Source organism: Lactuca saligna, chromosome 2 (assembly GCF_052625555.1).
Source record: "Lactuca saligna cultivar CGN05327 chromosome 2, ASM5262555v1, whole genome shotgun sequence".
Taxonomy (NCBI): Eukaryota; Viridiplantae; Streptophyta; class Magnoliopsida; order Asterales; family Asteraceae; genus Lactuca; species Lactuca saligna.
Window position 1 is genome coordinate 177,790,075 of NC_136418.1, and position 12,049 is coordinate 177,802,123.

Sequence of the window (12,049 nt, forward strand, 5' to 3'; positions counted from 1 at the left end):
CTAAAAAAAATAGTTCCCGACACAGACCACTATTCTAATATTAAATAATTACAACAACGTTGTTTTAACTTTACTTTAAAAAAGCAGAGCAATTAGCAATAGGTCTTTTAACTACTCTTTGAAAAAACTGACGAATTAAAATCCAAATCACAAATGTACTGCAATGATTGATCGATTAGATACACGTCTCGATTCTGGAATCTTGGTTTTATTTGTTTGAATAATATACAATAAAAGATGTAGTATCGCATTTGAATGACTTTTTTATATTAATTATTCCTATAAATAGTAAAATAGATGTGTTGATTTGTAGTTTTCCTATATAAATAAAATCTTGGGTTTAATTTAAGCACATTATTTCTCCATCTCCAAATCTCATCACTAACAATTAGTTATGTGCTGCTCATTCTTCCCAAAAGTAGCGGTCTTAGTTCTTACGCTTCTCATAGTTCAAATGAATGGAGCTGTCTCTGAAGATAGTCATGCATTGTTGGCATTCAAATCCACGATTACACATGACCCTCAAGCTATCATGACATCTTGGAATGATTCTCTTCCTTTTTGCCTTTGGGCAGGAGTGACATGTGGTCGTCGCCACCAAAGAGTCACAAGCTTGGATCTACCAAACATGGGCTTAGTGGGTACTTTATCACCTTATCTTGGCAACCTAAGCTTCCTCATGTACATTAGCCTTGAAAACAATCATATTCATGGAAGTATCCCTCCTGAAATAGGTAACTTGTTTCGATTACGACTACTCTCCCTTCGTAATAACTCCTTCACAAAAGGAATCCCAGCCAACATAACAAGTTGCTCAAAACTATCGTATTTTGACTTATCTTACAATATGTTGTCTGGAAAAATTCTAAATACTTTCACTTCTCTGCGGATGATCAAAACGTTAAGGTTGAGTAAAAATAACCTAACGGGTGGAATTCCACCATCCATTGGTAATCTCACATCTCTTGAAGAACTCATTCTTTCTTATTGTCCATTGGGAGGGAGCATTCCAGATTCCTTCAGTCGGTTGAAAAACTTGCAAAGATTAAGCTTGGGAGAAAATGGCCTCGTTGGATCCTTTCCATCGTTTATCTATAACCTTTCCAAGTTACAACTTTTAAATTTTCCAGAAAATCAACTTGTTGGCTCTCTACCCTCCAACTTATGCCAGGGTCAACCCCATCTCCAAAGACTAGAATTATCCTACAATCACTTCAGTGGATTCCTTCCGTCCTCGATATCAAACTGCTCAGAGTTGCAAATCTTTGATGCTTCTAGTAATGATTTCACAGGAGACATAGCTACTGATTTCGGAAAACTCAGACATCTTAAGTGGTTATCTTTTGGTAGAACCGCGGATCTTGGTGTCATGAAAAAGTTTGATTCACTGTCTAATTGCAGCAATTTGGAAGTATTACAAATTGAAGGTGTCCGATTAACTAGGGGGTTACCAAATTCGTTTGGGAACTTAAGCAAACTGACAATCCTAACACTTCAAAATAGCTACATATCAGGCAGCGTGCCTTCATCTATAGGCAATTTGTTTAGCTTAACTGTCCTTTCTTTAGCGGGAAATAACTTCACAGGCATGATTCCCGAAAGCATTGGCAAGCTTCAAAAGTTAGGAGTGCTGCATCTAGAGGTTAACAGTTTCTCTGGGATCGTTCCTAGATCTATCGGAAACCTGTCATCCTTAAATCAAATGGAATTAAGTAGAAACAAATTGGAAGGTCGTATACCCTCGAGTATCGGGGAATGTAAGAACTTGATACTTCTATCACTTGCTGCAAATAACCTTAGAGGAAGTATACCCAAACGACTATTCCAATTGTCTTCACTGTCGATCATACTAGATCTGAGTCAAAACAACCTCTCTGGAGTGCTTCCGGAAGAGATTGGTGGCCTGAAAAACTTAGGAACGCTCGATTTGTCCCAGAATCATCTATACGGTGAACTTCCTAGTAGTCTAAGCAGCTGCATCAGCCTTCAATTCTTAAATTTTTCCAGCAATTTCTTACAAGGATCGATGCCGGAAGCATTGAGTTCTTTGAAAGCCCTCGAATATGTTAACCTATCAAGAAATAACTTTTCTGGTCATATTCCTAGCTATCTGCAACAAATTCCTTTGAAGGATCTAGATCTTTCATATAATGATTTTGAGGGAGATGTATATGTTAAAGGTGTGTTTGCCAACACAAATGCAATATCAATCAAAGGGAATCATAGACTTTGTGGGGGAATACCTGAACTTCACCTACCCAAATGCACAAGTAACGACTCCAAAAAAGGCAGAAAGCTTTCTCTTGGTGTTGTTGTAGCGATTTCACTATCTTCCGCTGTTGCAGGTATATCTCTAATGTCATTTGTTTACTGTTGTATAAAGAAGAAGAAGAAAGAAAAATCATCAGAACCAATGTTGACTGAATCTTTTGAGAAGATTTCTTATGAAACGCTTTTCAAGGCGACTGAAGGGTTCTCTTCACAAAACCTGATTGGTACAGGTAGCTTTGCTTCGGTTTACAAAGGACTTGTCGACGAAAATGGGTCGACTGTGGCGATAAAAGTCCTAGATCTCCAAAGACGAGGAGCTTCCAAGAGTTTTATAGCCGAGTGTGAGGCCTTGAGACATATTCGTCATCGCAACTTAGTGAAGGTCATAACTTGTTGCTCAAGCCTCGATTTCCAAGGCAATGATTTCAAAGCTTTAGTGTACGATTTCATGCCAAATGGGAGTCTAGAGATTTGGTTACATTCACACACGACGCCTAATGAATATGATCAGTCTCGTCAACTAGATCTTGTTCAAAGAATAAGCATTGCCTATGACGTGGCTTGTGCTCTTGATTATCTACACTACCGTTGTGGAAACGTTGTTGTTCATTGTGATTTGAAACCAAGTAACATTTTATTGGATGCTGATATGTTTGCTCATGTCGGAGACTTCGGGCTTACAAAAATTATTTCCCTTGAAGAACATTCTAATGAAAACAAGAGTAGCTCAAGTGTTATCAGAGGAACAATCGGGTATGCGCCTCCAGGTAAATTTACAACTGTTTTTTCTTATTTTAATCCTTATTTCACATTTTTCACAAATAACTCCGCCTAATTTTGCAGAATATGGTCTTGGGAATGAGGTCTCCACCAGTGGGGACATGTATAGCTATGGGATCCTATTGTTAGAGATGTTGACCGGAAAAAAACCTGTTGACCCAATGTTTCAAGATGGCCTAAGCCTGCATTTGTATGCTAGGAAGGCCTTGGCTGATGGTTTTGTGCTTCAGATTGTGGATCCAATGCTACTAAATGATGAAGTCAAAGAAACGTGTTTGATTTCATTAGTGAAAATCGGTGTGCAATGTTCTTCTGAATCTCCACAAGATCGAATGAATATTGGGAACGTTATTCACGAGCTCATCTCGTTGAAGGTTGCAGCTCGTTCTTGACCCATTCAGTCTTTGGTGCCCCTTAAAAGCTAGTGGGTGATTGTGTTATATTCTAAAGAATTGAATTTGTCAAACACATTAGTATTGTTGTAAATCTATGTTTGTAGATGTACAAGTATTAGATAGTATTGGTTATTAGAATAGTTTCCATATTTATGTTTGACATAGTTTCCATATATCAAGTCTTGAGTGTGAGCATATGATTATTATTGTAGTGTTAGCATATGATTACTATTGTACTCTGTAGACACTCTTTCCTACAAAAATGACTTTTTCTGTATATACACTATACATCCTAGTGCCTGAATATCAAATCTTATGCTAATGTACATGTAGGAGAGTATCAAACAAAGAAGAATAACTAAAATGGCCAAAAAGCTCTTTTCGCAAGATACCCTGCAAAATGACCATAAAAACAAACAATGCATGCAAAAATACACAAACAAGTATAACGCTTCAAGCTGCCCAGAGAGTGTTACATCCCAAACTACATATTACTAATTTCACTAGAAAATTTTAGAAACAACAGCGACACACACATACACTGAATCTCTCAACATGTTTATATCGTTCTAAAGGTACACAACTCTTTCCATTTTGTAATTTTAACGGATGCAATAGATTTAATAATCAAATAGTTTATAAGTCTGTTAAATTTTGGAACACAATTCCAATTGCATCCAGAAACGTTTAATTAGTTAACATAATCTAAATGTTGAGATTAGTTCAGAAGTAAAGAGATTACAACTACATATCTTCAGGCATTAAATCCCATCTTGATTGGCGTTTTGGACGATATTTTCTCCCATTGGTCAACTCTGATTGACCTGGTTGTGTTGGTGGTGTAACTGGTGGTGAAATTGACCGGTTGAATGATGATGGTAGTGTTATAAAATGCCACTCCTCATCAACATCACTGATCCAACCATGACATGGTTTTCGCCTCCAGGGTTGACCATTTTCAGGTGGTGGTGGAATGAGAGCAGCCATGGCAGGTGGCATTGGTGGCAGTTTTAGAACCGTTTCTACAACTGGTGGCAGAGGTGGTGGTGGAGGAAGGATGGCATCCATGACAGGTGGCACTGGCGGCAGTGTTAGAACCGTTTCTACAACAGGTGGCAGTGGTGTTAGAGAGGCAACCAGAGGTTGCAGTGATGGTGGTGGAAGGACGGTAAGAGGGGTGGAAGGGCAGATCGGAATGTCAATGAAGCCAGACTTTTCAGTTTCAATGATCTCATTCTGCATTAAGACACTAGAAGGTAAACAAATTGGGAAAAACTAAATCAAATGTAAGAAATTCCATTACCGGATTTGATGTTTCTCCTTGTTCTTGATTTTGCTTATCTTGATCGGCAAGAAGGGCTTCCAAAAGCACGCAGTACGCATCAAGTTCAATAAACCCATACCCATCTTGCCCCCCATATTCCTAAATCAACATGTAGTTATGTAACATTCAAATCATAATAACAACTAATAAATAAATAAATAAAAACTGGTTTTTGCACCAAGAACAGTCTACAGGGAGCACTTGCTACAAACCAAATTCGATCAAGAAAGGGGATTGATTGCATAAACCTATAAACCCTAATTGAAAACATGGAAGACACTGAAAAACCCCATCAAAAGTATTAGCAAAATGAAAAGATGTCAGATTTGAGGAGAGTACCTTCAGGAGCTGACGCATCTTGGCGATGACGACTTCTTTGGTGAATCCAAATGGCGCCATTGCATCAATGGCTGCATCCATTCGAGACGTACGAGACTGAAAGATGGTTTCACGAAACAGAAATGGGTTATCATTAGTCGATTAATCTATCAGAAAAATCCGAGGATGATCATCAAGAAAGTAAGAGAATGAGACCTTGTTGGGTCTCCCCCTTGGTGCCATTTTGTTTCACCCCTGAAGAAACTCTGTTTGATTCTGTATGTTGATGTTACTGGTCTCTAGCAGAGAGAGCTTGAAATGGTAAAGAGATGAAGACAGAATGCAGTGGTGAACACAGTAACCAAAAACAAGAAACAGAGATGCATGCGCATCGAGGTGCGCATAGAGAGGGCTTGTTTTAGACGATGTACGGAAAGAGCAGGAGGAATCGTTTTTTTTTTTAGGGAAGAACTTACCCAAACGGGTTATGTACAGATACGCCGTTGATCTCAACCTTTTCCGTACATCTGTTTCGTTTGTCGATGGAACTTTTTATCAATTTTCGAGTTTCAAATAGATTTTGAAGGAGTTTATGGATGGAACTTTTTATTGATTTCCGAGTTACAAATAGATTTTGACTGAGAAAAATAATAATTGATTTAAAAACAAGTACATAGTAAAATTTACTATTGGTGCTTAGGCCTAAGAGGGACGGCATTATTAGGAGACCCGCCACTGATCGCCAAACACCGCCGCCGGCATGTGCCAAGGGGCGTGCCAGCCTAGTCTCGCCAGCGAAGTAACCAAAAGAAAGAGAAAGGGTTTATGTGGTTGATTGTTGTTCTTATTGAATCTTTTGCAAAGTTGAATGCGATTTTGATTATTGTTTCTTCTTTTTGCTTGTCTTCAAACACCCTTCATGTTCTTCTACGCTTCTCTTTTATTTGATATTTTTTCAGGTACCATTTTCCTTTTTTCTCACACACTGACACACACACAAAACATATGTTTCTTTATGTAAAAATCATAAACCCCATTTCGTTTTTTCTTATATTGTTTTTGGGGTGGGAAATTGAGGCTTATTTCACACAATAGGTTGTGATTTTGTTGTAAATTTGAGCAATTATCAGGGATGAGCATAGGTGGGTACCCGCCTCATTTGGCGAGAACCGGAACCGGAACCGGAACCGACGGTTCCTAAAAAGTTAGAACCGAAACCGGAACCGTTCTAGGCGTTTCTTAAATTTTTGGAACCAATCCCGGAACCGGCGGTTCCGGTTCCGGGAACGGGTAACCCGGTTACATTAACTTTGTTAACTTTTGTCGATAAAATCGCAACTTAGTTTGATCCAAATCATATCAATTCGGATCAAAGAGGGACATAATCGGACCAATATATTGTAAATCGGTCTAAGTAACACACACACACACACACACACACACACACACATATATATATATATGTATATATATATATATATATATATATATATATATATATATATATATAAGACGGTTTCGGCAGGTACCCAGCGGGTAGCGGTTTCGAAAAAATGAGAATTGGAACCGGAACCGCCTAAGGCGGTTCCATAACTTTAGGAACCAGAACCGCTTAAGGCAATTCTTGTTCCAGAACCGCCTCGAGGCGGTTTCGGTTCCAAAAGTGAGTACCCGGTTGCGATGCTCATCCCTAACAATCATCACTTATAAATAGCGAATTTTAGAACAATTCACACTACTTTTGTATAATTTCTCCAAGTTTCCCCCTTTCCCCCATCTAAATGACTGTGAATAAATTTTTAAATCTCTCATGAATCTTAATCCTGACTTGACATGTCAGGATTAAGACTCATAAGAGATTTAAAATTTAGAGTGTGTTTGGTTTGTCATTTGAAACTGGAACTTATTATTACAACTTTAATGATTTAAACCCAAGAATAGATAGTTAACCACACACTTATCTTAATGATGAAGCTTAGGAAAGTAAATGTTATCAATCTGTTAATTTTTGGCTGATATTGATACTTTTGACTTCAATTTACATGACAATAGTGTTTCACAATGCAACGTTATTCACATGGTTTTGATTTTGATAAGCTTGAAATTCTTTAGTCATTTGTTGTGTATTTACTTGTCATGAGTAAAATGCATTGAAAACTTACAAACTTTGTTTTGTTTTGTGACAGGTCCTAGATAACATCAATGAGATTCTCAAAAGTAGTTGTAACTTTTTTATTTAATATGAAAATTTACCCAATCAATGAGATTCTCAAAAGTGATATAATTTATGTAAGTATGAAAAAAAAAATTAAAAATCAGATATGCTAGGGGTGCTACAACTCCTTATGAAATGCTAAGAAAAAGATGTTAGTGAGGTGACAACAAAAAAAATGATATGGCAACATAAAAATGATGTAGTCGTGTGTTAACACCCCGTTCCCGAGTTGTAGCAGAGAAAATAAGAGAAGAGAAAAGAAAGTAAGGAGAGAAAAGAAGAGAAGAGAAAGGAAAAGAAATTTGTGTTTTGTGTTCCCGAGTTGGAGAGAAATGGAAGGAAAATGAAACATTTTGTTCTTTCTCTCCAAATCCTTCCAAATCGGAAGGAAAGTTAGGAGGGAAAGTGATCCCTCCATTTCCTTCCACTTCCCTCCTTTAATGAAACTCGGGAACACCAATTTCTCTTACTTTCCTCCCACTTCCACCCATTTCCTTTCTTTTCTCTCTTTAAATTGAACTCGGGAACGGGGTGTAAGGGTGTTACCACTCCCTTCGGCCTTATTATTTACTTTAATCGTTTATTAAAAATACAATGAAACTAAAATAATTTATGGCATGCTTAGTTCACATCTAGATAATATTTGTTTTTTGTACTCATTTACCCAACCAACTTGTTTCATACGTTCAAAAACACCCATTATTACTAGTAATGATACATCATTATTACAATATTACAATTTCATTCCACTTAACCAAAACAACATTTTCATTCACTAATAATACATCATTATCTATATAAGGCAAAATGATCCCTAATTCAAAACAACAATTTCATATACAAGAAAAACAACACAACCAACACAACTTTATGGCTAAACAACTTCCAATTTACTTTCTCCAGCTCTTGTCTGTTAACCAAATTGGTGTTCTTCTCTTCTTCGATCTTCAATCTGTATATTCTAATTTCATTCTCTAAGGTACAAAGTTTCCACCAAAGATTACAGTCTTCTTCTGATTTCATCCTCTTATGGTTTCTTCCACATATCCTCCCTTCATCCTCATCCACTCATTGCCAAAATTTACATCTTGGAAATTTTCAATTCTTTGAGAAATTTAGATTAAAAAAAAAGGTTAAATCGAAGGATGAAGAAGCACAAGTTAACAAAAATTCAAAAAAAAAAAAATTGATTTACCAGAGAGTTTTGACAAACTCTAAATGGTTTTCCAGGATTGTCGGGGGTCCTTAAAGTCTTCACGCGAGATGGTCACTTACAATCAAATGGATGATCAGTTTGTAACACATCTTGTCATTTGGAAGAAAAATATGAGGAAGAAGAAGCTATCGATCGATCTAGGGTTCTTTTAGATCGTATCCTAGACCATTTATATTGTAAATGATGAAAAATACGTACAATGTCACCTAGGTGATAGGTATTTCAATATATAGGCCACATAGATGCCACATCATCAAAAACATGTGTTTGCCGGTAATAATGAGTATTTGTGAACTTATGAAACAAGTTAGTTGTGTAAATAAGTACAAAAAAAACAAATATTACCTAGATGTGAACATACCAAATAGTTAATTACCTTAATTAGTCATTTTCCCAAATATCTTATAAATTTTGTCATTTGAAATTTTGAATGCATTTGAAAAGACTGTTTTGCCCTCCTGTTTTTCTTTTCCATTTTCTTTTATTTCCTTTATCATTTATTATATTAAAAAAAAGATAATATAACCACCCTTTAATAACTCCCCCTACTCTTTAACCCTAGTCTAACTCTTTTCAAGTGTTGTAGGGACACTACTACCAACCACCATTAGCCACTTCCCGATCACATCTTACCATATCTATTATTGTCTAGATCTACCACCATTTACCTCCATTCACATTCATCAAGATCTATCATTGTCCACATCCTCTGATAAACAGATCTATAAAAATTGGTTCCTTCGACGAGCAGATATCCACCTCCGGAAAACTCTCTCTCTATCTATCTCTCTCCAACAATATGAGTAAAGTGAAAACACATCCACCGTCAACGCTAGGGTTCGCCTTGAGCAGATGTAAGTGGTTGGAAGGTTTGTCGATCGACGAACTCGAATAGTGAGGGAGAGGGAAGTTCAGATTGGCGCTTTGGTGGAGGTTCAGATCCTTATGGTTAGGGTTTTCCTAGATCTAGAATGTCATCGACAATAGACCGTCGTATGACGATGTAGGTGGCGTCGGAGGTATATCGTTATAGGGGCGACGACAGTATTTCTAGAAACCAAAAATGAAGTGGGGTTGAAGAGGATTCTGACATCCCCATTTTTTCACGGCCAGAAAAGACCGATTTGTTTATGCTTGTTTTAAAATCAAAGTAATCGTTTACAGAAAACAGTTGCGGAATTTGTCCCAAAACAAAATATGATAAGAATTTATCAAAGCATTTCTTTAAAGAAAATGTATTTTCATTATATAACAAAATCTTGGGATGTCATGTTCTGATACAGACCAAAAGCATAAAACAATATAAAATAGACCTTACAACAGTTATTTATAACTACTGATCTATAATCCAAAATCTATCGTCAAGTCTACCAACTTATACCCTTGTGCCATTACCTGTAATGCAAAGAAAACTGAGTGGGTCAGACTTGGGAGCCTGGTGAGCATATAGGGTTTTCAACCCACAATAATATAATTATTATATTTAATCATCAAACAATCAACCCAATTACCCATCCTCATTATCTTCGTTTAATCTTCCTTAAAGATATTATCTTAAGGGTCATCTCGTATACCATATTTACCTCTCTTCTCTTTACATCTTATTTCCTTATATTTTTGTTCCTAAGAACTTTTCCTAAGGATCATCACCTACATCGCATAGACAATACTAATTCGGGGATCACACCCTCAATATGTGTATAGTAAGGGTTAAGGTATCATCGCATGATTACGCAGCCACAACATCGCCTGGACTCGTAAATCATAATAAGGGTCAGACTATCATCGCATGAATACGCAGCCACAACATCGCCTTGACTCGTAATTCATAATAAGGGTTAGACTATCATCACATGAATACGCAGCCACAACATCGCCTGGACTCGTAATTCATAATAAGGGTTAGACTATCATCGCATGAATACGCAGCCACAACATCGTCTGGACTCATAATTCATTACCTATCTATCATCACTTAATTATCATCACCATTATATCCTCACCTATCTCTTATCACATTATTTCATCACAAACTAACTATTTCATCTACCCATGTTCTACCCAACATATTTGTAGATATAAATTACATATATAGTTTAAATCATATACAAACCTGTATAAAACATTCATCCAACATCCATCTCAAATAAACAAACAATATATAAACACATAACACGTATTTCATAGCAAATACTTAATATCTATGTGTTAGAAGAAAGTAACTACACACTCACACCAAACATATACTTAATACATTCAAACAATACTTGTATTAAAATCATGTTTATGAAAGGGACTATACACTCACTTGATCAGAAGATGATCAGACAACACTACGGCTTGTAAAAGTAGTATTCTTACATAGATCTGGAAGATCTTCACACACCGGGCTTCTCGCAGGAAGAGCTTCGGCTCAGAAACTCTTTTCTTCTAAGGATTTTCAGGCTTCGGGACCTGCTTCGGGTATCGGGATGATAACGGGTTTCGGGGGGTTAAAATAGGGCTTAGAGAGAGTATCGGGAGTGAGAGAAAATAGATTGAGCAACCAAACTTGGCTGCCCCTTGAATTCTATTTATATGATGAATTTTCTGGGTTCACCTCGTGAGTTTCTAATGTTCAACTCGTGAGTTAGGCTCACCTCGTGAGCTCGATACGTCATTGTGTTCGTCATGGCCACTTTCCCTGGAAGACGTCCATCATCTGTTCACCTCGTGAGCTCTGACATAGCCTTGGGGTTCATGCACCGAACTTCAGAAATTCATAACTTTTGCATACGAGCTCCATTTTCAACGTTCTTTATATCCACGCGTAGGTGAGATTATGCTCTACAAATCTCGTTTAGACTCCGTTGGCTAATTTTGACTTTATTTTTAATATATTATAAATATATTATTTTTAGTAGGCCGAGACAGGAAAACTCCGTTATAAATTCATAACTTCTTTGTCTGACGTTCGTTTTCGTCTGTCTTTTTACCGTTGTACTACCATTGATGAGATCTTCGATTCTCATTTAAATTGTTTTGGCTAAAAACCGATCGATCTCAAAGTCGAACTTTAGGCTGCATACTGCTAAGTTGAAACTTAGAAAAATCATAACTTCCTCATACGAAGTCAGATTTGGACGTTCTTTTTATATATGCTCTCGGTTTAACGTATTCTACGACTTTAATTTAGATCGCTAAGGCCAAATATCTCTTTAACGTAAATTCACTATTTACGTCACGCTGTGTTGTGCCGGTTCTATTGTGAAACTTCGACATGTCATAACTTATTCGTTATAACTCGGATTTCAACGTTTTTTATATGTACGGAATCCTTGTAACATATATTACAACTTAGTTAAGATTATTCATTCTAAATAATCTTCTATCAAATAGTCATTTTTAACGTTTAACGTCTCTAAATTGACTAGTCCGAATCTACGGGCGTTATAAGAATGGAGAGTTATGAAGGTCAGTATCGATGGTGGTATGTTAGTGCTCCAATGGTGCTCCTGTGAGAGAGAGAGAGAGAGAGAGAGAGAGAGAGA

At 36.9% G+C, this 12,049-nt stretch overlaps 2 protein-coding genes across 3 annotated transcripts; one reads left to right on the top strand and one right to left on the bottom strand.

Annotated features, from left to right (window-relative positions):
• Nucleotides 1-394: 394 nt before the first annotated feature.
• On the top strand, nt 395-3,633 carry LOC145032988 (uncharacterized). 2 transcript variants are annotated; one of them, XM_078981969.1, is made up of 3 exons: nt 395-2,345; nt 2,502-3,038; nt 3,115-3,633. In XM_078981969.1, the coding sequence occupies exons 1-3, from the start codon at nt 395-397 to the stop codon at nt 3,441-3,443; spliced, it is 2,817 nt and encodes a 938-aa protein (XP_078838095.1). In that variant the 3' UTR covers nt 3,444-3,633. The 2 variants fall into 2 exon arrangements, with proteins under 2 accessions (XP_078838095.1, XP_078838093.1); XM_078981967.1 differs by having other exon boundaries at nt 395-3,038.
• A 285-nt stretch (nt 3,634-3,918) lies between these two features.
• Nucleotides 3,919-6,032, bottom strand: LOC145032989 (uncharacterized). Its single transcript, XM_078981970.1, has 4 exons — nt 5,305-6,032; nt 5,110-5,205; nt 4,750-4,869; nt 3,919-4,682 (listed from the first exon to the last, which is right to left on the bottom strand). The coding sequence occupies exons 1-4, from the start codon at nt 5,329-5,331 to the stop codon at nt 4,191-4,193; spliced, it is 735 nt and encodes a 244-aa protein (XP_078838096.1). The 5' UTR covers nt 5,332-6,032; the 3' UTR covers nt 3,919-4,190.
• Nucleotides 6,033-12,049: the final 6,017 nt, after the last annotated feature.

What these genes read in the sequence shown, in the direction of transcription:
- LOC145032988 (XM_078981967.1), top strand. Translation starts at nt 395, where the DNA reads ATGTGCTGCTCATTCTTCCCAAAAGTAGCGGTCTTAGTTCTTACGCTT. An exon ending in AATCGGGTATGCGCCTCCAG is followed by an intron (nt 3,039 to 3,114) that starts GTAAATTTACAA and finishes CTAATTTTGCAG; the next exon opens with AATATGGTCTTGGGAATGAG.
- LOC145032989 (XM_078981970.1), bottom strand. Translation starts at nt 5,331, where the DNA reads ATGGCACCAAGGGGGAGACCCAACAAG. An exon ending in AGATGCGTCAGCTCCTGAAG is followed by an intron (nt 4,870 to 5,109) that starts GTACTCTCCTCA and finishes ATGTTGATTTAG; the next exon opens with GAATATGGGGGGCAAGATGG. An exon ending in AAGGAGAAACATCAAATCCG is followed by an intron (nt 4,683 to 4,749) that starts GTAATGGAATTT and finishes GTCTTAATGCAG; the next exon opens with AATGAGATCATTGAAACTGA.